Genomic DNA, 26568 nt, shown 5'->3' with positions numbered 1-26568 from the left:
CCTCTGCCTCATTTCAGCAACGGCAGCAACAATTACTTGGACGTCCCTCCAGTAGTTGAGCAGACAAATACAATGATGGATTCCTTGTTTTCAAGATCACCGTCGTCATATGCTGATGATATTTGTGGTATGTACAGCAACTTTTTTGGTGTGGAGAATCAACTTGATCAGCAATTGAATTTCTGTGGCAATTATTCAGGCAATGATAGTTCAGCTGCTACTCCATCGAGACAAGAAGATCATCATTAATTACACTACTTATATTATCCGACCCATCTAGTTATGAATTAATATGTGTTCTAGCTCACTATAGTTTTTGCTTTAATTTGTAAATATTATGACTTCTCTCGAGTAGTTAGTTTGTCGGAATTCAGTTGAGGATTTTTATGATTTTAGTATGAAATGCAAAGCCTAATTTCTTTCATTCTCTCAACTTTTGCAAAATATTTTAAGCTATTGTTGATCATTAGATGTCACCAATTCAATACTCAATTTTGACATAAAAAAACTAAGAGTCTCTTTGATATCTGTTTTTTTTTTTTAATTGTTTTTACATTTCCTTTTCAGCAAATCTAGGATGGGATTTGGTACCCTTACCCTTTCGAAATATTTGGTAAATAATTCTAACTTGTTCAATTTTGATGAAGCAAATTCTGGATTTTTTTTAATTTATTTTTCTATTGAATTTTTTACTGAAACAATCACTGATCCCGAATCAACTAAATAAACGCATGCCATCTTAGGGGACTTTGTTTGTTTAGTATATTGCTTAGTCGAGAGGACCCTAACAACACTTTGGTTGTATATTTCAGAAGAATTATGTTGTACATTTTTTTTGAAAGGAATTTGGTTGTACATTTCAGAAAACATGATCAATAAGAAATCATTTGAGAATATGAAACGAAAAAAATATTTTATGAAAAAAAAAATAAAAAAAACAGAGAACACATAAAACAAACCAAATGAATGTGTCAAATGTAAATAAGTTACAGCTTACATTTGGCGCAAGTGCATTAACATTATAGTTTTGTAACAAATTTGGTACTTCATAACCGATCGTTATAGCATTAAAGAGACTATGTTAGTGAACCTTCAACAGAAACTGAAATTCCAGGATTATCTCAACAAACACTAGAAGCACCATCGATCTTATCTCCAAAGTCAAGAGCTTTAGTAACAGCAGCCACAACAAATTCTATCTCTTCTATTTTATCTTCGTGAATAAAGTAACAGCAACATAGAATTTGTTACATGTATTTAATCTTGTATGCTTACAGTCTTGTATATATATATATATCTTGTAACACATACGAAAAACACAATTGGAAAACATTGGATCCTTTAGTTTTGTTATGGTATCGGAGCTTTTCTCTCTAACGAGCTAAGATCCTCTTCTATTTTTTTTCTCTTTCATCCCAAATGGCCTCCAACTCAGCCACCATTGCTACCACCAACTCATCCTCTACAGGCAGCACAGCCACTATTGCTGCTGCCCCTTCTAATCCTACTCAAAGTCTAATAACGATTAATGCTGCTGCCCAGTTGCCCCTTAAGCTCACGCCACTCAACTATTTTTCATGGAAATCCCAATTCACTGCTCTTCTCTTTGGTTTGGATCTTCTAGGATATCTCGATGGCACTCTCTCGTGCCCCTCTTCAACGGTGACTCAAAATGATGCTACTAGTCCCAATCCAGATTATCTTCCATGGCGTAGACAAGATCAACTAATTCTTCATGCAATTCTTGCATCCCTAAGTGAAGCTGTTATACCACTAGTCTCTTCTGCAACATCAAGTCATGAAGCTTGGACTCGCTTATCTCGTCTCTATGCCAAGCGATCTACAACTCATATGATTCATTTGAAAGATAAACTCACTATGGTTAATCGTGGTTCTCTCTCTGTTACTGATTTTCTTGTTTCCATTAAGCAAATTGCAGATGAACTAACAGCTCTCGGTGCTCCTCCAAGTGATGCTGACCTTCTTGTCTATGCAACTCGTGGTCTGGGCCCAGCCTACAAGGAGCTTATCACTGCCCTTCGCACTCGAGACACTGTTGTTCCGTTCGAAGAACTGTTTGATAAGATCATTGACCATGAGACCTTCCTCCTTCACAATGACAAACACAACTCTGACTCTACTCCACCCACTGCCAATTTAGCCAAACACACTCCATCTTCCCATCGGAATACAAAGCCAAACTTTCCTTCTCCTGCACCTGGCCTCCTTCCTCATCCTCCTACTACCATGAAACCATACAAATTTAACTCCACTAATAACAACCCAGTTGTTTGTCAGTTCTGCAATAAGCGCGGCCATGATGCCAAGCGTTGCTTCAAGCTTTTTCCAAATCTGCGCTCTCCACGTCCTACTGCCAATCACATTACTACTCAGTCTGCTCCACCCTCCTGGATAGTAGATTCGGGTGCTTCCCATCATGTTACCTCTCAGATGTCAAACTTGTCTCTGCATCAGCCTTATGAGGGTCCAGAAGATATTCAAATTGGTGATGGTTCAGGTTTACCTATCACTCATACTGGCACTGTTTCCATTTCCCCTTCTTTTACTCTTTCTAATGTTTTATGTGTGCCGTCTATTAAACGAAATTTACTATCTGTCTCTAAATTCTGTCGATCCAATCACACATCTATTGAATTTTTTCCTTCTTATTTTGTTGTCAAGGATTTACGTACGGGGACTCCTCTACTCCGCGGAAGGAATAGACATGACCTTTATGAATGGCCGGTTGCGGCAGGTGTGCATACCAGTCCAGCCGTGGCTTTCTCTACTGGTACCACTGTGTCTGCATCCCCGGTGATTTGGCATGGGCGTCTTGGCCATCCGTCTCTACAAATATTAAATTCTCTTGCTCAGTCTGGTTTAGTGTCGCTTTCCTCTTCCATTCCTTCAAATTTTATTTGTCAGTCATGTTTATGTAATAAAAGCCAACGTTTACCGTTTGGTGAATCTACTTTAGAGAGTCATGGGCCTCTTGATTTAATTTACTCTGATGTTTGGGGACCTTCCCCTATTCAATCTGTTAATGGTTTTAATTATTATGTGATTTTTGTGGACCATTTCACCAAGTATGTTTGGCTCTACCCCATGCGTCTCAAATCTGATGTGTTTACCATTTTTCGTCAATATAAAGCTGTGGTTGAAAAATTTTTTCAACGTCCTCTAATTTCTGTCTATTCGGATGGTGGTGGCGAATTTACTGCTCTAAAAGATTTTCTTAGTACAATGGGTGTTCAACATCTTAAAACCCCACCTCATACCCCTCAACACAATGGGACTGCTGAGAGACGTCACAAACACATTGTTGACACTGGTCTCACTCTTCTTCATCAAGCACATCTACCTCCAAAATATTGGTCTTATGCTTTTCAAGCTGCAGTTTATTTAATTAATCGACTTCCCACTCCCATAATAAATTTCACCTCTCCTTATGAAAAATTATTTCTCCGGCAGCCCAATTACAATAAATTAAAAGTTTTTGGTTGTCTATGCTTTCCTTGGTTAAAACCATATACTTCCAACAAACTTGAACCCAAATCCTCTCCTTGTATTTTTCTTGGCTACTCTCCCAATCAAAGTGCCTATTTTTGTTTGGATACTATAACAAATAAAATTTATACCTCTCGACATGTTCGTTTTGTTGAAACTGTGTTTCCTTATTCCAAACTTTCTTCTGCTGATATGCCCACTAATTCTACCTCCATTCATTCTTGGAACTTACCCATTGTCTCTTTCCCTACCCAATCTATGCCCTTGACCAATGCCATGCCACACTCACCAGTAGAGGACACCACGGCAGCGCCCTTGCAAGTCTTGCCGCAACATGTCAAGACGTCATTGTCACCACCTTCTGCAGAGTCAGGTACTCCTTTTACTACTTCCTCTCCTGTAAATAATTTTCCTTTACCTCTAGTCACTACTACTCTTGATGCCAGTTCTTCTCCTGCCAACTCATCATCACCACATCACGTACATCAAATACCAACAAACCCCACTACTTCTATCCCACCTTCTCACCCCATGACAACTCGCTCCAAAAATAACATCTTCAAACCCAAGTCTCTCTATCACACAACTACGAACCATCCCCTCCCCGAATCTGTTGAACCCACCTGTGTCACCCAAGCCTCCAAAAATGTGGGATGGAGGCAGGCCATGTCTGATGAGATTACCGCACTTCTTCGAAATGGAACATGGGAACTTGTCCCTCCCTCTCCCTCCCAAAATGTCGTAGGTTGCAAATGGGTATTTCGGATTAAAAGAAATCCCGATGGTTCCATATCCAAGTATAAAGCCCGTCTAGTTGCCAAGGGCTTTCACCAACGTCCTGGAATTGATTTCCATGACACTTTTAGCCCGGTTGTTAAACCCACAACCATTCGGCTCATCCTCTCAATTGCCTTGTCCAATGCATGGCCTTTACGCCAATTGGATGTCAATAATGCTTTCCTTCATGGGACATTGTCTGAAGAAGTGTTTATGCAGCAACCGCCGGGCTTTGTTGATCAACAACATCCGAATTTTATTTGTAAACTGCGGAAAGCAATTTACGGTCTCAAACAGGCTCCTAGGGCTTGGTATAATGAGCTCAAGGGTTTTCTACTCTCCTATGGCTTTGCTAATTCTCGGAGTGACACCTCGCTTTTCATATATCATCACCATGATATTACTATTTATTTTTTGGTGTATGTCGATGATTTAATAGTCACAGGAAATGACAGTGGGTTTATCACATGTTTTTTGCAAGCATTAGCAAGTCGCTTCTCTATCAAGGACCTTGGCGACCTTCACTATTTCCTTGGTATTGAGGTACTTCCAACAAAATCTGGGCTTCTGTTAACTCAGCACAAATATATCCGAGACCTGCTTGAACGGACCAAGATGACAGGTGCAAAAGAATGTACTACACCTATGTCTTCCACCCAATCTCTTCAGCTGCATGATGGTTCTCCAGCAACTGATGCAACTCAATTTCGTCAGGTCATTGGTGCACTTCAATATCTAGCACTCACTCGACCTGACATATCTTTTGCCGTCAACAAACTGGCCCAATATATGCACCTGCCAACAGAGACACATTGGTCTGCAGCAAAAAGACTCTTACGTTATTTGAAAGGAACCATCCATCATGGTCTCTTTCTTAAACGTAACCAACATCTCTCAGTTACAGCCTTTACGGATGCGGATTGGGCAGGTAATCGTGATAATTTCACATCCACTTCTGCCTACATTGTTTATCTTGGAGGAAATGCAATTTCCTGGTGTTCAAAGAAGCAAAAATCAGTTGCCCGCTCCTCGACAGAGGCGGAATATCGAGCACTTGCATCATGTGCTGCTGAAGTGCTTTGGATTAAAAACTTGCTTGGTGAATTACATGTCAGATGCTCATTACCTCCACAGATTTTTTGTGATAATATTGGAGCAACATATCTCTCTGTTAATCCAGTTTTTCACTCAAGAATGAAGCACATTGCCATCGATTATCATTTTGTTCGTGATCATGTGGCTAGAGGATCCTTCACTGTGTCTCATATCTCCTCTAAAGACCAGCTTGCAGACACTCTTACCAAGCCCCTACCAAATCTCACCTTTCACAAGTTACGTTCCAAGATCGGTATCTCCAATGGGAGCACCGTCTTGCGGGGGCATGTTAGTGAACCTTCAACAGAAACTGAAATTCCAGGATTATCTCAACAAACACTAGAAGCACCATCGATCTTATCTCCAAAGTCAAGAGCTTTAGTAACAGCAGCCACAACAAATTCTATCTCTTCTATTTTATCTTCGTGAATAAAGTAACAGCAACATAGAATTTGTTACATGTATTTAATCTTGTATGCTTACAGTCTTGTATATATATATATATCTTGTAACACATACGAAAAACACAATTGGAAAACATTGGATCCTTTAGTTTTGTTAGACTAGACTAGTCAAGTCAAAGCTAAAAAGAGAGTAACCGAAACTTGAAATAAAGAAGAAATACTACTTCTTTTTATTTTGTTTTCCAAATGTGAAAGTCAAGCCAAAAGGAGAGTGGGTGGATGCATGCATGGGACTCCTAGATGAGACGCCTGGCACGTCCCCCAAAGAAACGTGTCTCCGTCTTTTTGACTCTTCTCTCTTCGTAAGCTCCACTTGCTGCAATTCAATATCCATAACTCACAACCACCACTACATATATTCCCATTCTCAGTCTCAGACGGTCATCTTAAGAGTCCATGGATTGGTGGCACGAGATGAGAAGAGCTTGGTTTGCTTTGTCTCTCAGATTCAACCCTGCTAGTGCTACTTCTTCTAAATCTGGTTAGTCTCTGCATTCACTCATTGCTCCTCATTGTGTCTTGTGAGTGATTTTAAAATCCAAAATCTGGCATTTATATCTGTAAGCACAGATTGTGCAGTTGTTGGCGATGGTGGATGTTGTGATGCTGGTTTGTTGAAGCTTCAAGATGAGGTACAAGTGTGTGGATATAAAGATGTAGAGGTGATGTGGAGCATGTTGTATGCACCATCACAACAGCCTGTTCAAATCCCAAAACGTAGAAAGCAGGGGCATGCTTGGAGGGCATTGTTGTTTTCCAATTCCAAGCAAGACACCACCACTGCTTCCTCTGTTTCTTCATGCTTTACGTTTGGCTTCAAATCATACTGAAGCAGAGGTTCTCGTATGTGGATAGATACATATATGTAGTATGGAAATACAGGGCATTGTAATTGGGTATACTTTAATGCATATGCTGTATATGTAGTTTGTGCTTACTGTAATAAAGCTTTCACTGTCCACAGCCGGAATATACTATACAGTATACACAATTTGTGAACCAAAAAGGAGGAGAACGTGGAAAAGAGTGAGGTGATTCTTTTAAAAATGGAAGGATTGAATTTTTGTAGATACTGTAGGAGAGGGAGGAGCCTGAGGCAGTGCCAGATTGTTCTATTGTGATTTGATCTCATAAGTTCAAAACTTGTAAAATAAGTAAATTCCTCATAGTCACGGGGATTTTAAGAAATTTAACAGATGGGTTTCAGCCTACAATATGGATATGAAATGCGATATAGCAAACACTAGACCTAATCATACAGGAAGACAGACAGGGACTTCATAGTATAATGATCCAATAACACAAAGCGAATAAGAGTTGAGGCTAGATTTATTTACATGTGTATGAATGACTTTGATCCAATAACAAAGTGGAAGCCAAAAATAACACAACAAAATTCTTCAAGAGAGTTGAAGAAACCTTAAGGCCATGGGATGCTTGGCTTCGGAAAGCTTATCAGGTTGTAAAACTTCAACTATCTCCCCATTCACTAACAAGAAAACTACATCAGCAATCCTCTGAATCTGCTTTATGCTGTGGGAGACCATCACAACTGTCATTCCACGATTCTTCTTCAGCTTCACAATTACATCCTCTACGTTCTGTGTCGCTATTGGATCCAAGGCACTCGTTGGCTCATCTAGCAGCAAAACCTTCCATAGACACGATAGAATCAGCAGCAGCAAATATATGGTACAACATTCACAAACAAATATAAAGGATTGTAGAAAAGGTGCATTTTGCTTTGCAAGTATTGCAATATGAATGAGATTCTCAAAATCAATTTTGAATTAGTTATCACTTATATTATCAGAATCACAGTAATTGGATTTTTCTCATTTTCATCAAAGTATATGCAAGGATACCTCTGGTTCATTGGCTAAGGTCCTGGCAAGTGCAACTCTTTGAGCTTGACCCACTGATAACTCACTACCATTTTTGCTATAAAAGGATGAATCAAGGTCTGCTAGTGTAAGCAAGTTGTAGACCTCAGTGTCAGTAAGCTTCTTCCCCCTCAGTTGCGGTCCATATCGTACATTATCTGCAACTGTGCCTGAAGAAACACATAACCATGGATAGCTGATTATGTACCCTATACTAGAACCACCATTGTTAAAATTGGTTCTAATGCATCGCAACCATATTCGATATAGTAAATGTAACTGGCCTAAAAGCAGCAAAGAAACTCGGACAAACAGAGGAGTTGCTTATTAGCTAATATTTGAATGCACAAATACCCAATGCACAATAAAAACCACTTTATCAAGTCCGAAGTCCTGTACTCACCAAATTTCTTATTTAATTGTCAACCCACCACTGGATTTTGATTTCAAATTTTATTTGTTGTTGATTAGGTGCTATGTCTTTTTGGGTGCTGTGGTAAGGTCAAAAAAGACCGACTTTTGTACCCTTTTAGGAGAGATCAAGAAAAATAAATACTACTTAACTCACTTCAACCGTCTCTTGATAATCTATCACAATTCGATGCTTATGAAGCTAAAGTATTATTTTACTTCATTTCAAGATCGAAAACTATATAATATCGACGAAATGAATGCGAAGAAAATCGTTGGTGTAGTAGGGAGTAGGAACTGACCGTCGAAGAGGGCCGGCAGTTGAAAGAGCATTCCGACCTTACGTCGAAGAGCGAGAACATCAAGACCCGTTATATCTTGACCGTCCAAAAACACCGTCCCTGAAGGTGGTTCCCACAACCGGTTAAGCGCCCTCAGAACCGTTGATTTCCCGCTCCCACTGGGCCCTATGATCCCCACAACCACCCCCTTGGGTATGTCCATGTTGATCCCGTTCAGTATCGGAGCTCCAACATCCGAAACCTTCTTCAAATCACGGATCCGAAATTTCGGATCTTCCGGATATCCGTCTCCTTCCTCCACGTCCACCGCCAGTAGATGCTCATCTGCAACAACCAAAAAATCAACCAATCAACGACGGATTTTACAGGTTTTTGTCTTCGTGGCACAAATTGAAAGAATTTGTTTGCTTACCGAGATGGTTCTCAACCAAAGCCATAATAGCGAGACAGCGAATGAGGATGCGAGAGAGAGAATTTAAGAGGCTGGGACAATAAGGAACGAAAGATGGCCAGAGGTGTTACTCCCCGGATACAGCCTTCCAAAGATGATGACTTGGAGGGATGCAATTGTCTTGTTCTGGTGGTGATTTCTTTAATCTGCAAATTGATAGGGAATCTGGGAGTGGCGTGTCGTCTGTCCTGTGTGCACGTCGGCATGTTCACCAGTCACCACCACCACTAGTAGGTGAAAGCCAGGTTTGTCCACTTTGTTGCTCCTGCTTTTCTTTCATTTCTTACTCATTTTACGAGTCCATAATAATTCATGGGCCTAAAACTTGCAAACAAGTTTATGGGCCTGCACCCTTAAAGCCTAATTGTGTCATGGACTTGGCCCGTTTTCGCAAAGGATACAGTTTGTTAACCACCCAATTTTGATTAGTCTCACACTCTCACCTCCACTACCACTGAAAACCATGCTCATGCAGCATTTTCGAGTAATGCTACATATTCTCAATTTATCACCTCCGTACCCCAATCATATGTGATATGTGTGATAGTCATTGACTATGAATATACATGTAAGGCTTGCTTAACATCCAACTGTCCATATGAATTCAGGGTAAAATGAGCGAACAATGGGGTCTCAAAACATTTTTCTATAGTTTCTCTAAAACCTCTTGTTCAATTTACCTTAACTTCAAATGATCTTCTATAGAACTTCAAGGTTTTTAAAAACAACATCATCTCTAAACTTTGTGGCTTTAGTCCCAAATTGGGGTCAGCCTTAATAGTTAATTAGAGGTGCCCTCAACTGGATTCAAGACCACCAAAACAGACATTCTTCACTGAAAAAATTATTCAAAGTTATATAAGAAAACAGAATTAATTGATCAACCCAAAACTGTATTGTTCATATTTCATACTATATAGTTTCTAACTAGAGAAAGTTCTTTCTTCTCATGAGAAGTTTCAGTCAATACAGTTATGTAAGATCAATAAGCTAGCATAGGAATCAGGAAACCGAGATATTAGCTCAGTAGCTGTTGTCTGTAGTTGAAGGCAGAGGGCAATGCAAAGGGAAAACTGCTCTGCTATTCTGCCTCACTAATGGTGATGAATTCCCAATATCTCGAAAGGGAGAACGTTTCGGAGCAGCAAGTCTACTAGTGCTTGTGTGTGCTTTTCTTCTTCCATCATTAAAGACTCCCTTCTGCTTCTGGCGATCTCCATTAGAATTAGGATGATGATTTTCCTTCAATTGACAAACCAGTACCCGTTTCTCCATCTCATTTTGTGCATCTCGAGGACATGGCGGTGAGATTTTTGACATTGCTGGTTTGGTATTCTGTTTCGTCCTCAATTTTTCAGCCTCCTCATGTAGAATGGATAATTGTGCTTGTAGTTCATTTGTTTTTGCTTCAGAAGAGAGAGCTCTCTCCCTCCACTTTTGAACCTAGAGACACAAGCAACAAAACATGTTTAGGTGACTTCACCAAAATCCATCGGATACGAGCATTCTTTGTACATAATCAGGAAAACATGGAGCAAGAAGGAATGCAGTAGTACACAAAATTCTTACGGCAGAATGAAGGGTCTGAATTTCATAATCGGAATCCAGTGCTCGATCTTCCCAAAAATCTCGAGAAACTTGTAACTCTTCCATCTCATCCCTCACTTGCCCCAGCATTTCTTGCAGTTGGGACCACTGCTCTGTCTCGGCCCTGACTTGCTCAACAATCCTCCTTACTATAGCCTTGCATCGTCCTGAACACACTTTCTCCTCTTTGGGGACGATCTCCTGCATAAAATTTCAATGCCAATTTCATATCAGCTTTATACATACATACATAACTACATGTATTTATGTCAATGATATGGCAACATGCATCATAAGCCAAGAGGGAAGTCATTTGATAGTTAGATAACTACTTGCAACGCATTACAGAAGCATTCAACAAGGCCAGTGAATCACAGATTTACTAATTTATTTAGAGAATTGTACCATAACAGAAACATTTTGATAAAAGCAAAATAAACTAGCAAAACACGCCAATATGTGACAACTGTCCAGACGGAATATTAGCCAAATTGAAACTCTAACTTCCTAGTCAACTCCGATGGATAATTGCGCTCAGAAAAGACTATCCTTCAGTGTAAGCTGTTCGCCAAATGACAGTGATCTCTAGAAGTGACAAAGTAGTCAGTTATGACATGCTCTTTAAGACAAATAAAAGATGGTCGTCTCAGACAGAGGAGGTGGGATAGTATTCATTAAAATAAATCAGGAAAAAGAGTAATAAATGTGATATTGTTAGTTAGTTTTATACTTAAGCCAGCTTCATCTAAATAAAATTTCATAAAGAACATTTAGCTTTGTCGAGGTAGAACTTTACGGCTTTATAACATCTATTTGCAGACACAGAGAGACTACATTCTTCCTAAAGTTCTCCAAAAGTATCTTTTATATGCTATTTCAATAAATAAATTAGCTACTAATGATAGACCGAATAAAGAGAATGGTCTTTACCTTGTATGGATGTCGTATCGAGGTAAAAGACTTATCAGGAAGTTCAATTCTCTTGGAATTGGAAGCAGAATTGGCTGTGGAACTGTTAGCTGTATGAAGCATTGACCCATATTCTTCCTCCATTCTCTCCAACAATATCCCCTTTGACAATCCCTCCATTTTCTTTCTCAGTATCTCCATCTGCGGACTCTTTTCAAGTTAAAACTAACCATCAAAGGGTATGGACAATCGATGAACATAATGACTTGTATAATATGAACAAAAGGAGAAGTCAGTAATGATCAAAACTAACATGCAAATGAATATTTCATTATTACATTGCAATTGGTATTGGTATTTGAAAAGCTCTCATCAACACTGCATTGTGCTTTGATAGACAAGCTTGCTTCTGCCATCTCTCTGATCTCCTTCACACATATCTCTTCTGAGGTATCTCCGAACTCCTTCAGTTGTCTTTGAAGAAGGGAAGCTTTTTTATCAAAATTTCTACAGTTCCGAACTTCAAAATCTTTATGTCCCGAATCCCTTTGTAACTTCTGTAGTTTCCCTGCCAAATGCCGAATCTCTTCCTCCAAAACAATGCTTGGGTTCTTTCCTTCACAAATTTCCTCCCTCCCCTAGAAATCAGTGACCATGTTAGGGTCAGAACAGAAGTCAATAGAGAACAGATTCCATTAATAGATCACAAATAAAAATTAGCTGCTCGATATATTTTCCAGTAAATATGTAAAAGTGAAAAAGGTGAACAACTCAAATGCACCAGGCTTCCTCAGTACATTACCTGGGTTAGTTCTGTTGAGCAGAAATAACATGTAGATATTGCTATAACATATATGATTTAAGTTTACACCATTCCTGAAATAAACCCAAAACTTGGCTTCCTTATTGATTCTCTCCACTTCTCTACACCAAAGCAGAACCTCCCTTAAATTATTTAAAGAAAATTAAAACATAGTGATCATGTGGTGTATTAGGTGCTAATGAAATGCATGCCTGAGTTTTCCCTAGTTCCACATCAAATTCCAAAACTTTACCTTTTCTTGATCCTACATTTTCTCACCAACCAAACTGATCAATCAAAATCTTAAGAATAAATGGTTAAGAAAAGTACGATAAAAACATAGTAGATACACACATGAATATGTAAAAACATAAATATATGCACATAGAAATGGATAAAGAGACTAACAGATAGAAGAGTTTGAACTGTGGATCTCAGTGTCCTTTCAATCTGTACTCTTCTCCTTTCCATCTTTTTTACGGCAATCTCTTTCTCCATCCTCAAAAGATTACACTCTGCCCTCAACATCTCTGCCTGGAACCTCCACTTCTCCTCCTCGACCCCCACACTACTACTCTTCCTCTCCTCCACTCTCTCTCTCCTCCCCTCACAATCCTCTCCTCCTCCTCCTCCTCCTCTTCCACTCACCAGCACAATTGGCACAACCCCTCTGGCAAACTCTCTCTCCTGATCAAACAAAGTCTCCAACTTTCCTCTCCGGTCTCTCTGCAATGTGGGTTTTGCAGGAGTGGACTTTGTTGGCTTCCTGCGAGGCCTGCGAGGGAAATGGATGATTCTTGGTGCTGGTGGGTACTGCCATTTTGACCTCCTTATTGCCATGGTTGTGGACATTCTCTTCTTGCAACACCCACTTCCTTCCTTCCCTGCCTCTCTCTTCTTGTTGATTTTGTCTATGGCCTTTTGTGGTTAAGGTTCTTCCTTTTTGTCAGAAAAAAGTGAAGGTTCAGAAATTTAAACTATTTAGGATAAGGACGAGGTTTGTTTCACATATGGGATTTATAGGGCTTGGATTTTCTGCAAGCCAGCCTATGCCAATACCAACTTGCATTGTCTAGGTTTTCAAAACGAAATAAAAGGGTTTTGTGGGTGGATTAAGATTGAAGTATAGTAAAAAACACCCAAATGTCGTCGACTTTCAATAGGCTCTTCTAGGCCACAAATGCAGCAAATTAACTCTCTGTTTGATTCACAGGAATTCTGCTCTTCTTTCAGGCTCTGAAAGCAGATGTTTTCATGTTTATATTGGTTGTTGCAGGGGAAAGAAGCTGCAAGAATTAATGGTTAAGAGACATAGATTGTTCAGAGAGAGGTAGAGACAGAGAGAGAGAGGAGCCGGAGGAGTAAAGACTAGGCGTGCAACCTCGTTATGTGGTGTACTAACAGAGATTTCAAATAAAAGCTGCTGTGGGTTTGTTTCTTCTCTGCTTATTTATTTCCTTGGACCATGTTTGTTTATAACTTTTTACAGAAAATTGACAAGGATTCTGCACCTCTTTCGTATTGTGTATTATTCTGATCGGATTATCTTAAGTCTTAACCCCTTTTTATTTATGCAGCCAATATTAACATATTCTATTTAATATGAATTTAAAAATACTTAAGCAACTACAAAAATAATAAATTCATGAGTGATTGAATTAGCTAGACGAGAAATGAATCATTTCAACTCAAGCACCCAAATTTCAATTTTTTTTATTTTTGATAATAACATCATACAAATATGCTTTTTAAATATTCAATAAGATTTAAACTCGAGTTTCAATTAGAATGTGTCATTCGCATCAAACTCAATACTTTAATACTTTTATTGTTGTTGTTGTTGGTGTGAAGTATTGCATCTAAGCATTTGAGAATTCGATTGAATGTTCCACTCACTAAGCACCCATTTTCTATGACAAAATTCATAAATAATGAAAAAAAAAAAGAGTTTAATTCTAAATTTATTGGCCATTTTAATTTGGCCACGTGTAAGTTGGGTGAAGGTTAGGTTTGAAAAAATAAAAGTTAGACTAAAAAGTGTATCACTGTCTGTTTAAAGTTTAAACTACGTGCCGTTGAGGGTGCTCCTTATTATTAATAAATAATAATTGGTTCAGTTTTTGTTTTTTAATATTAATCTTGTCCCACTGACAAAGTCATTCCATAGGCTTCTCTTCCTCTGTCTGAGTCTGAGTCTGAGTCTGAGTCCCTCATGGATTCTCTCCATTTTCAATGCAAATAACTACAAAACACTAAGAAGCTGTCTTATAGTCTTTTTTTCATAATATTATAATTGCTTGCCTTTGCTAGTTGCTCCTAATCCTATACAAAAATCTATAAAATTAGACACACATACACAGTGATAAATTACGCCACTATGTTTAAAATCAACCAAAGAAAGAACCAATTTTGGCTTTCCTTAGCTCTCTTCTCTTAATATAACCCACTAGCTCATATTAGGTGTTTGTTCAATACATTTTATCAAATCTAATTGTAGGCTTAATTAATACCTTTTTCGAATTTTTACTTCTTTTCAATCTTATTTATGTGTATGTTTAAATTTAGCATGTTATATATATATATATATATATATATATATAGTACGTACATTATTATTTTTTCTTTCAAAATGGTAATATCTAGGTTTCAAATTCCCATAATTGTACAGTTGAGGATCAAACTTTATTAGTGTTAGATTGGGACTATAACTTAATAATAACCCTGTAATTATTTATAATATTTTAAATCTAATTTACCCTTTAACCCCTTATTTTTAAGAATTTATTTGTCTGTACGAATACTCTAAAACTGACTCATGAGTATCTTTTTTTTTTTTTTTATTATTTGCATTTGTAAGATTATGAGTAAATTGATGAAGTTAAGTTATAAAAAGAACCATTTTGTCGTATATAATGGAGTTTTATAGTCTTGTACTTCCCATTCTTCTAATTTTACTTACCGTTGTCTATTTATTATACAACTCTATACTGACATGGTTCTACCTAAAGGCTGCATTTCCACATCAGGACACTGGCTTCGTGGCAATTGTCTATAAGTGCAAAAAATTTTAAAAATATATATACAACTCTTATTTTTATTTACATACCTGTTAATATTATGAGCATAGAAATGTTGCCTCGAATGTTTCCATTTATTCATAGGTATCAAGAACTATAAAACAATAGACGAAACCCCCTCGGTACAAACGGATACCGAAGGTATTACATTAGGATGAACTCTCGACTTTAGAGATAAAACAAAAATATAATATAAAACAAACATAGAAGTCTTATCTTCATACTGAGATATGATTGAGACAACAAACCTGTAGATTTTGATCTATGATCAATTTGAATATCCTTAATTATTTTTTTGAGTTTGAGATATGATTTTGTGGACAACACTCGTCGTTTTGTATATTTACTATGTAGGAAGGCTTAAACTTGACTTTTGAGACATTTATTGTCCACACAATCATATGCTAATGCGTTTATGAAACAAAAGAGAATCACAAAAAATTGTTACTAGATATACCACTACCATAATGTACCTACCTTGATACATTTCTTTTTACGAATCCACCAACAATTATTAAGTTTCCATGCTTGTATTGGTCTAGGCCCCCCATGTATAAATACACCAAATGTCTATATGCAATTCCGCACAATAAAAACTTTTGACTAGGAAACAAAAAATATTCGTACACAAATGTTTTATACGTCGTTGTTTCTTATGTTCTTGGTGTTTGTTCAGATGTTACATTGAAATGTTCTGATTTGTTGTCCGAGAGTGAGAGTCTCTCATTGAGCATATTATATATTATATGTTTGTGGATGGGCCATGATATTCTAGTAGCTTAAGCTCTGATCAAGCCCATTTAGATCTATAAAACTGTGACTCAAAGCCCAGCCAAACTACACCTCCCTTCAATCTTGTTTGTCCCTCTCTTGGCCGGCTCCTTGGCATATCGATTCTCACAGACGACGTACCAGATAGATGTTTTGGTTAGTCTCTCTCTCGCACTCTATAATCTATATATGTATGTACTCTGCATATATTATACATACAAATCTAATATTTGAGAAACATTTCAATGCAGCTTACAAAGTTTTATTGTACTATAACCATGTCTATAATCTATGTATGTATGTACTCTGCATATATTATACATACAAATCTAATATTTGAGAAACATTTCAATGCAGCTTACACAGTTTTATTGTGTAATGATGGCCGGGTAGGATACATTCTGTACCCTGTCGTCCGAGATACCAAATAACTCATCCATCCGGGATCGCTTGTACTCAATATATGCAATCAATGTGGTTCTCTTTAACTTTGATGTTAGCAATTAGTAGTTTATTTCCAATCTTGTCATTCTGTACTATATATCTGTAGTGGCACGACTGACTCTAGTAACCTTGAACCTCATCGATTTGCTTGTAATAGCAGCAAATGCTTGGGAGACTTTCTTTGCATGTGCTCCATTTCCTCAGGTATTTGCAATTCCTTTCCTTCTCATCCATCTGCTCATTACCAGGCGCCAGATATCTTTGTTATTGCTATCGTTTTATATTTTGGGTTGTCCTGCTTTGTTTTTAGGCATCAAATGGAATGGAACACAAACAGGCCCTTTCCTTTCTACTTCCCGATTATCTTGAAGCTCAGGCTCCGTTTGACACAGCGGAAATCTTGATTTTCAATGCTAGCGGAAATGCTGTGAAAAATTTGCTGAGCTTTAAACTGTGAAATATGCTGTGAGATGTTTGGTGAACTAAAAATTGACTCTAGCGGAAAAATTATTGAAATAAAGTACTATAATATTAATTTTTATTTTTTTATCAAAATTAATCTAATAAATATAATTCTTATTAAAATTAATTTTAAGTATTAATTTAATTAATCAAATTAAATTAAATATTTAAAATTAATTTTAAGTATTTTTAATTAATCAAATTAATTAAACTTACATTTATTTTATTTTTTAATTAATCAAATAAATTTTGCTACATTTATTGTATTTTTAATTAATTTATACTTTTTATTAAAATATACTTATATTTAAATCATTAAATAATAAAAAATTTTAAAAATGCAGCTTTTTGGCGTGGGACCCACGCCAAAAAGTTGCAGCACAGCGGAAACGCAAAAGAAGCTCCCTTACTCCAACGGATCCGCTACCACTTCTACTGTGCCAAACAGGCAGTCAATCAGTTCATGGGCCTAAGCATCGACTGCTATGTGGGAAGGGTCAGTCAGATTATGTATGGTCTTTTGTGGGCTTTGGCCCTCCTTAATTGTTCTTCTTTTAATAAATTCTTATTTAAAAAATGATGAATATGCAATTAACTTTGAAATACGTGATTAACCTCAAGAAGAATGCTTGAGACCTTCAATTTATAACCCTCATTTTACCCAAATTCATGTGAAGTGTTGCGTGTTAAGGGGCAGTACATGTGTGTTTATAATTAATTATTTTTTTAGCTATTGGTTTATAGTGATAATCCTTTCCTTATGACTTGAATCAGGGTGAAGTTGAATACCCACTTCGCATATATAGGCACAAAAATATCTTCGTGCATGTTGAAATTTATCAAAAACTCAACCAAACAATATCATTTTATTTTTGAAAAAAAGAGAGAAAATATTTAAACTAAAATATAACAGACTGTATACCATTACTACCATCTATAACCACCCACCAAAACCCTAGCACTGCCCTTCTCATTTCCCAAATACGTATATAAAACATATCCCGCCGTCTCACGCTCTCTCCCTCTCTTTCTAGTCTCGAATATCACTACAAATCAGCTATCTCCGTACCCCAACCCTAATCGACTTTAATCCTACCAGCCATGGCTGAAAGACCAGGAGGTGAACGCGGCGGCTTCCGCAGAGGATTTGGTGGCGGAAGAGGCGACCGTGGCGGAAGAGGAGACCGTGGTGGAAGAGGCCGCCGCCGTGGCCGTCGTGATGAGGAGGAGAAGTGGGTCCCTGTGACTAAGCTTGGCCGTCTGGTCAGGGAAGGAAAGATCCGCAGCTTGGAGCAAATCTACCTCCACTCGCTCCCGATCAAGGAGCATCAAATTGTTGATACTCTGGTAGGTCCTTCTCTCAAGGACGAGGTCATGAAGATCATGCCTGTCCAGAAGCAGACTAGGGCTGGGCAGAGGACCAGATTCAAGGCCTTTGTTGTTGTTGGAGACGGCAACGGGCATGTGGGGCTCGGGGTTAAGTGCTCCAAGGAGGTGGCGACTGCTATCAGAGGCGCTATTATTCTAGCCAAGCTTTCGGTTATTCCTGTAAGGAGAGGGTACTGGGGTAACAAGATCGGGAAACCTCACACTGTACCCTGCAAGGTTACTGGGAAGTGTGGGTCGGTCACTGTCAGGATGGTGCCTGCCCCTCGTGGTGCCGGGATTGTCGCTGCTAGAGTGCCAAAGAAGGTGTTGCAATTTGCTGGGATAGATGATGTCTTCACCTCTTCAAGAGGGTCTACCAAGACTCTTGGAAACTTCGTCAAGGTCTGATAATATAAGCTTTCTTCTTATTGTACATTTGTTAATGTATATTGTTCTATAAACTGATTTGAAATCAAAAGCTCGTAAATAGATGTGATTCGTTGATTTGTTCGTGAGAAATTGTCACTGATTGTCAATTACTCAGGCGCCTTGGATTATCAATTACTCAGGCGTCTTTGATTGTTCTTTATTTCCTACTTTGTTTGTTGTTTGAAATGAATTCTTATTATCTTTGTTCCCGAGTATGCATACTAGGTGTGGTTTCAAGTTCTGAGCGTCTCTGTTTATTTGCTTTCCTAGTCTAGACATGTAATACACTATATGCATTTCCTGAAAATCCAATAAATTTTCATAAAACAAACGAATGATTTTTCTTTTCGAAAATGGATTTAGTTTTCTGAAAGCGTGGACTCTACTGGGTCTTGGGTCCATTGAAGCTTGTGATTGGGGGTGTTGTGATAATGCTAAGGCAAAGTCGTATGTTTGCAGCTGGATTTGAGTGTTTCTAGTCCTCCTTGGATCTCTGTGGCTTTCTCTTTGGTTGCATGATTCCTAGAATTCCATCAGTTGTGTCATGTGTGATATTTGTCCTTGAACTGTGTGGTCTACCTCTTTTGTCTTTTTGTATTGGAAAATAATTGATTCTTTCAACTTCCCCTCGGATTTGCATTAAATGGAAGCTTGGTATAGGTTTATTTGTTTTACCTCTCAGATTTCAACTGGCTAAGTGACATAAGTGACACAGTTTTTTCTTCGACCAAGACAAGGTAACTAACTTCTTTGAATACAAGCAAGTTTACAAACTTTGTTTATCCAATGTTCCACTCATGGAAAACTTTTGTTTATCCAATGTTACATTTTGATGATTTAGTAATGGGAGATATGTGGAACTTGTTTATATTGATCGAGTTAAAATGGTTTTAGTGGTTTATTTATGTTACCATGATGGAATGATGTTGGTAGTGATCCAATTATATTTTGTCAGGGCATTTTATATTGTAGTTTTATAGATAAGATGATGGATTTTGTTGTTGTATCATGTATTATGCACATAATGTTCTTGTATTGTGAATGCAGGCCACTTTTGAATGTCTTCTGAAAACATATGGTTTCTTGACACCTGATTTCTGGAGGGAAACTCGCTTCACCAAGTCTCCTTTCCAGGAATATACCGATCTCTTGGGAAGGCCTACAAAACCCCTCCTTCTTGATGAGGTTGAGAAAGTCGAGCCATAAGAGAGATTGGGAGTTGCCTTTTTTTAATTAAGATGTCTTTAGTTTTGCAAGAGTAGCCCCTTAGAGTTTCGCTCTAAGTTCAGACAATAAGTACTATTTTTTGTTTTTGTTCTCTCTATTTCAGGAGTTTTTTGACATTGGTATTTTGTTTATCACCTATCCTTGTTTAATTTTTGTGCACTGGTGTCGTTTATTCTTATGGTTGGTGTTAGATGACGTGTACTTTGGCAAAGTTTATTGGGTTCATGGGGGCTGCTGTAGTAATAACTACAGCAGCCCCCGCTTAGGGCCTTTTGGGCTTCAAAACATTTTTTATTTATTTTTTAAAAATTATATATGTGTAGTATTCGGTGTAACGATTCTAATGACATATTTTTTGTTCGAAACAAAAATCAAATTCATCGGGATCGAAACATCGAATGTTTTGAGTTTATATTCAACGGTTCAGAATTGTTATGCATCGTTCACATTAAATTTGAAACAAAAAATATGTCGTTGAAATCGTTACTTCGAATATTACACATATAATTTTTTAAAATAAAAATAAAAATATTTTGCAGCTCAAAAAGAGCTACAGCTGGGGAACTACGGCAGCCCCCGAGAACTCAAGTTTATTGATCTTGGTATTGAGTCATTTGATAGGATAGAAATCTAGCGTTAAATGAGTCGATGGTTGAATTGTGATTTTTTTCATTATAAAAAAAAGAGAATAATCTTAGCTTGAGGTTGGGACATGGGTGTTGCAAGTTGCAACTAGTTGAGACTTGAGATCATTGAGTGGCTTAAACTTAATCATGACGGGTGTTACAGAGTTTGGCTAGATCATATGTGGATTATCCAATTGCACGGACAATCACATTCCTACTTGAGTTCTGTGAACTGGTTTTTTTGTGGTGGTGTTACAATGGAAGTTCCAAGCTAAATTTTCATGTCAAATTCTGTATAGCAACATGGATTGCTACAAGTTAATTGGACTTTGAATGCTAATTGATTCAGATGGATGGGAAATGGACCATAACCATAGCTTCAAGTTTCCTAATGAAGCCCTTTGCATGCTTCTATCCCATCCCGACTTCGCCAGAAGTCGTAATAATGATATAATCCATTCCATCCAAAGGAGAGTGGTAACGGCAGACCCAGATAGCCGAGATCGCTTCCATGACCACGACAGCCAGTGCGTTCACACTCCTGGAAACAAGTCGATGCGGTTCTTAGGATCAAAAAATTGGAAGCACAAAAGCTGCCCGTCAAGACGTCTTAACAACTCAGGCGAAATAGAAACACAAGGTTTGGGTTCAAATAAACAAGCTACAACACACAATTTGAAAACAAGGAACGTCAAAACCCAATGTCTGTTTTTGTCCAGCCGTTAACGAGCAGTAATCACATGGCAAGTGGGATGGAGATGGAGGGCCTCATTCACCTGAGCACCTTGGAGAAGCAACAAGATTCTGAACGACTGGGATGCCCGACTCATTCATCTTTCCCATTTTGCTGGGCAGAAACATAATTGCGTATGACTTCCATTGCCAGCTGATGAGCACTCTTGTTCTGCAGCTTTGCAAGCTCATCCACGGCTTCATAAGTCTCCTTATCAGCAAAGAGCTTCAGGTTATAGCGTGATGGTGAGAGCTCTGGACCATCATATTTATCAACCAATTCTTGAAGCTTCTCAAATCCCTGCCAATCAACAGTTAGCATCAACATCAATTGTTCATCCTCAGTCAAGTAAATTAACAACATCCACTGAAATAGGAAAAATATTCAGCATGTCAAATAGAACAAGAATTGATCGTCAAACCAGCCTTAATACATATATCACAAGATGTGGGTTAATGCTCACCAAGCGGGTTGTGAAGTCGCCGAATGATTCTTTGGATTGTCTCTTTCGTTTCCAATGGTAAAACAAAGGCTCCAAAACTTTTTCAAGGTCTTGAACTTTAACCTTATTCATGAAGGTTCTTGCTAACCTGGTTTGATTGGGAGCGCCCCCAAGCCAAATCTATCACAACACAAGGTAAAATGAGTAATCGGTTAATCATGATCTTGTAATTAACCAGAACAAAGTGGCTAAAAAACTAGAGTTTTGGGGCTTGTAGTACCTGATAGCTATTGGGACCATCACCAACAAGGCCAAGTTCAGCCATGTACGGTCTAGCACAACCATTAGGGCAGCCAGTAACCCTTATTACCACAGAATCATTGTACTTTAGACCAACCTAAAATCACAAAGGCTGTGCCTGTTAGTAAAATTACAAATTGAAATTACCCTAGAAATTGATTTGTGCAATCAAATATATAAAACAATTTTGTGCACTATTAACATACCTTCTCAAATACAGCTCGGACTCGCTTGAGAATGTCAGGGATTCCTCTTTCAGCTTCAGTAATTGCCAGCGAGCAAAGTGGAAAAGCGGGACAAGCCATTGCAGTTATGTTGAGGGGATCTACATACCTAGGTTGCTGTTGACAACCATAAAATATCAAGATGTGAGAATTAAACGAGGTCAATCACCAAAGTAGGATATGGAACAGTAAATCCTACAGAAATATCAAACCAACCAAGTAGACATTATCATAGTCCCTAAAGACAATTTGAATTATCAGTTCTGAGAACACTTCATTAGCGGGTTGAATAGAAAAGAAAACTTTGGAGTCCAAACCAAAACCTTTAGAGTTAAAAGTTGCATATCAGCAACTTCTATGAACACAGACTAGTGCAGAAATATAAGTGAAATTCAACCAAACTTCTATTCTTGTTATGAAAGTAAAATCTAACATGGCAACACATCAATATGACAATATGATCCACGCAAAATATAAACAGTACATTGCATGAACATGCTTTTATGCTTCTAAATTAAATTCATGTCTCAATATATATTTCTCTGAGGGTGTTGAAAAATAATAACAAGTTCCCGTTCAACCAGATTAGCGAGAATGTGAAATATGAACAAAAGTAACACATAATTAAACGAAATTCACCCAATTTAGGCTACATCCACGTGCAGCTGCATATCTTTCACTAAGGGGAGAAAATTGTATAAGTGTTTACAATACTCAACTCAGAACTCACAAACTCAAAACCCAATTTTACACCCATGAGAATTTTCCCATTAAAATTATCTCTTTCTCAAAAGATATTATTTTAACCGAGGGGATATAATATTTAGGCAGAAAAGAAAAGAGAACATGAAATTTTTCCGAACAGAAATAATAATAACCATAAGAGAAATCAGAGCTCCAAAGAGCAATAGGTGGAGATACATATTAAACATAAAAATTCAATTCCTTAAGTCATATCTAACGAATACTCCTTATGCTTTAACAAATGAAATACTTGGCCTTGCCAGCTTCAACAAAATTTCTATCCGCCATATGTAACCCCCAATGAATCCTGTTTTTATTCATTCCTATCCACCACTTAAGGCAGAATTATAGAGAGTTTTATTAGTGGAGTGTAAATCAGAAATTCTGGCTCATAGTCAACTTAAAAAGAAAGTGCATTGATAAAAAGCGAACAGCAATTCCAGAAATCAAAGATCTTCCCCGCAAATGAAAACTGCCTTACCAGCAAACCAGCCTGTGCAAGAACTGTTGTAATGGGACGCTTCCACGCACCTCGGACATCACACAAAATGATGTTCTGATTTGCTGTGATACGCATATTTAAGTCATACTTCTCTATTACCTCCCTCAACACCTTCTTCATATTGCCTCCGATACGTCCATTATCAACATGAAGTCCACAAAAATAACCACCATCGCCCTGCCAAATAATTTTAGTAGTTAGAAGACATAGGAATAAAAATGAGATGTAATTGGCAGCCAACGATGATATATCTCAAGCAGAATCAGTAAAGATTAAAGAGCGATGGGCATGATGGAGTTAAAATGTAAGATCATAACTACAAATATTGGAATCCATTGACAGACCTGCTCATGCCACCCCAAGTAACTTTTGAATTCCCACTCAGGCAATTTATGGAAAGGTTCAAACTTCTTTCCATAATATTGCTCAACTACACTTCTAAACTTTTCAACGCCCCAGGAGCTGATCAAATATTTCATTCTGCTGTACTTACGATCGTCTCTTCTCCCATTTTCCCGCTGTGTAACGACAATAGCTTTCACCGCATACAGAATATCCTCTTTTGGCACATAACCCAATGGCTCAGCCAAACGGGGGAAGGTGGTCTCCACCCTATGTGTCCTTCCCATACCACCACCAACCTGAAATTGAAATTATAAGAAATTCACAGTTGTAAGGCATTAATATACCAAAAAAAACAGTTGGAAGAAAATGTCTTTTGCTTACGTATATGTTGAAACCCTGAGGCTCCCCCTTTTTATCAGATACAACAACCACGCCAATATCATTGGTGAGGATATCCACTGAGTTGTCCGCTGGCACAGTGACTGCAATTTTGAACTTCCTTGGCAAGAACTGAGTTCCATAGATAGGCTCAGGTGAATCAGGGAAATTTGTTCCATGAGAGTTATCATTGCGGGCCTTCACAACTTCAGGAGGTTCAGCTGACATAATCTTCTCTCCATCCACCCACATATCATAGTAGAAACCTGATTGAGGAGTTAGGAGTGCAGCTATATTCTCTGCAGTCTGCTGTGCAAACTGGTAGTCCTTTCTTACAAATGGAGCAGGAGGAGCGAGAACATTCCTGTTTAGATCACCACAAGCACCAAGAGTTGAACCCATACTTCTAATGATGCTACTCATTACGGTCTTGAGGTTCTGCTTCAGAACACCATGGAGCTGAAAAGTTTGTCTGGTTGTTAAACGAAGTGTTCCAATTCCAAACTGATCAGCAAGATCATCCATGGTCAAGTATAGCTTGTTTGACACTTTTCCACAAGGATTCTTCGTCCGAAGCATAAAAGAGTATGACCTTGTACCACGATCATCTCTGTTGTACTGCTGATAGCTCCCATGGAACTTAATTAACTGTGTAGCAGCCTCATTGATATTTTGGGCATCAGTCAATAACTCCTCATTGAGTGGGTACCTTATGAAATTACTGTGCTCCTTTATAATTTCAACCTTACTACGCTTTGGTTCAGCAGCAGTGCCTGGGTTTACCGGCTGCAAAGTGGCAACAAAAGTTAGTATACTAAAACACTTGAAGTCCAAGGAACTAACAATGCTCGATCAATCAAGGATTTAATCCAAATCCTATACACTAAGGTTTAGCTATTGGTATTAATATACAAATTTAGAAACTCCTCGCAGAGTGGGTCATTTAGAAAAGACCAATTCTTATAAATTAAAACTGAGAACTTCTGCACTGTTGCAATTCGAGAAGAGTACATATTCTAGCATCGATAATTACAAAATGCATCACCGCAATTGCCATTAAGCATCGATTTGATCACATGAAATATTTAAAAGTTAGCTCATTTGATAGCAAATTCAATTATCAAGGGAAGTTAAAAAAAAATCCCATTTCTATGACAACAAAGTCAATCAGTATAGTTTGGGTATACGCTAAACAGAACAATTTGCAATCATACATCAACAAAAAAAAACTGCATAATTTGCTATGCCTCCAATAATCTCTATACTAAAACTTGACCCCAATTCAAAGCCGAAAACTATGTATTTTACATGTTACACATATATTTCTCCTCCAAAACAACAGCCCAAAAAAGGAACCGTTGCAATTTCTTTATTCTCTTCTCTGTTTTTTTTCTTCAACATTTAGACTATCTCTTCATTTACATTTCACTCGTTACTCCTCAAAAGCATATATTTTTTTACAAAGAATCAAATTTTAAAAGGCAAAAAAAGTTCAAAAAGAAAACAGGGGGAAGCCAAAAGTGTCGTTCAAAGGGGAATCACCGTCGATACAGCTCGTATAACAGAAGGGCGAGCACGAAGACTATGAAGAACTCGCAAGTTCCGAGTCAGAGCTAAAGATTTCGAAGCTTGCAAGCCATCAAAGGTCTGAATCCGACTCTTCGGATCGTTGGACACCACCGCGTTCACAGCCCCAAACGAAGTCGCCTTCATCACCGAAACAACAACCCTTCAAAATCAAAATTGAAACAAAAGAACCCTAAGCTAGGGTTTTAACAGTGAACAAAATGTAGCGAGACAGAAACCAGAGAGGATGTGGCTGCTCGACTATTGGTTGGTAATGAAGAAGCGAAGCTGAAGCAGTAAAGCTGGAGACGACTCTCCGTCCATAAAGTTCTCTTTTTTATTTAATACAGTACAAATTGTTTATCTCGTAGATTCGTGTAGTGTTAGGGACCGTCACGTGCCTGACACGAGTCGCCGTCTCTTGTAGTATCTTTGTTTTCTGTTTATGATTTTCATTTTTATTTTCTAAGAAACATAAATTATGTTTTGATTTGAAAACACAGGCTCAAACCATAACTGCTTTTCCTATTTTCTATTTTAGAAAAGATTCATTCGACAATGCAATGGTCCCTCCTTCCTCGATCACTTGAAAATATTTTCTAAAATTAATGCAAAAAAGAAAAAAAATATTTTCTAAAATAGAAAATAGAAAGAAAAAAAGAAAAAAAGAAAAAAAGCAAGCCCGTACCGTGTATTTTTTTTTAATTTTTTGATAAAACTATTTTTTTTTCAAGTGATTTCA

General features: G+C 37.9%; 5 protein-coding genes and 1 long non-coding RNA gene across 6 annotated transcripts; 3 read left to right on the top strand and 3 right to left on the bottom strand.

The window, feature by feature from the left end:
• The first annotated feature begins 956 nt into the window (after positions 1 to 956).
• Positions 957 to 6886, top strand: LOC119980139. The gene is made up of 3 exons (XM_038822802.1): positions 957 to 1080; positions 5947 to 6324; positions 6414 to 6886. Exons 2-3 carry the CDS (start codon positions 6240 to 6242, stop codon positions 6671 to 6673), a joined length of 345 nt encoding a protein of 114 aa, XP_038678730.1. The 5' UTR covers positions 957 to 1080; positions 5947 to 6239; the 3' UTR covers positions 6674 to 6886.
• Positions 6887 to 7099: 213 nt separating this feature from the next.
• LOC119980138 (ABC transporter I family member 17) lies at positions 7100 to 9027 on the bottom strand. Its single transcript, XM_038822801.1, has 4 exons — positions 8852 to 9027; positions 8440 to 8763; positions 7709 to 7896; positions 7100 to 7495 (listed from the first exon to the last, which is right to left on the bottom strand). The coding sequence occupies exons 1-4, from the start codon at positions 8874 to 8876 to the stop codon at positions 7244 to 7246; spliced, it is 789 nt and encodes a 262-aa protein (XP_038678729.1). The 5' UTR covers positions 8877 to 9027; the 3' UTR covers positions 7100 to 7243.
• On the top strand, positions 9001 to 13631 carry LOC119980141. The gene is made up of 2 exons (XR_005463793.1): positions 9001 to 9135; positions 13465 to 13631. It is a non-coding gene; the product is annotated as an uncharacterized LOC119980141 (long non-coding RNA).
• Positions 9775 to 13483, bottom strand: LOC119980140. Its single transcript, XM_038822803.1, has 5 exons — positions 12597 to 13483; positions 11725 to 12024; positions 11408 to 11596; positions 10460 to 10678; positions 9775 to 10333 (listed from the first exon to the last, which is right to left on the bottom strand). The coding sequence occupies exons 1-5, from the start codon at positions 13038 to 13040 to the stop codon at positions 9914 to 9916; spliced, it is 1572 nt and encodes a 523-aa protein (XP_038678731.1). The 5' UTR covers positions 13041 to 13483; the 3' UTR covers positions 9775 to 9913.
• Positions 13632 to 17914: 4283 nt separating the features above from the next.
• On the top strand, positions 17915 to 20177 carry LOC120016429 (40S ribosomal protein S2-3-like). The gene is made up of 2 exons (XM_038869201.1): positions 17915 to 18712; positions 19787 to 20177. Exons 1-2 carry the CDS (start codon positions 18044 to 18046, stop codon positions 19943 to 19945), a joined length of 828 nt encoding a protein of 275 aa, XP_038725129.1. The 5' UTR covers positions 17915 to 18043; the 3' UTR covers positions 19946 to 20177.
• A 997-nt stretch (positions 20178 to 21174) lies between these two features.
• Positions 21175 to 26149, bottom strand: LOC120016428 (sulfite reductase [ferredoxin], chloroplastic-like). Its single transcript, XM_038869200.1, has 8 exons — positions 25803 to 26149; positions 24264 to 25046; positions 23882 to 24178; positions 23517 to 23714; positions 22274 to 22408; positions 22048 to 22164; positions 21789 to 21947; positions 21175 to 21625 (listed from the first exon to the last, which is right to left on the bottom strand). The coding sequence occupies exons 1-8, from the start codon at positions 25971 to 25973 to the stop codon at positions 21419 to 21421; spliced, it is 2067 nt and encodes a 688-aa protein (XP_038725128.1). The 5' UTR covers positions 25974 to 26149; the 3' UTR covers positions 21175 to 21418.
• Positions 26150 to 26568: the final 419 nt, after the last annotated feature.

Source organism: Tripterygium wilfordii, chromosome 15 (assembly GCF_013401445.1).
Source record: "Tripterygium wilfordii isolate XIE 37 chromosome 15, ASM1340144v1, whole genome shotgun sequence".
NCBI lineage: Eukaryota > Viridiplantae > Streptophyta > Magnoliopsida > Celastrales > Celastraceae > Tripterygium > Tripterygium wilfordii.
Note: the sequence above shows the minus strand (reverse complement) of the source record. Positions and strands in the feature narration are given on the sequence as shown.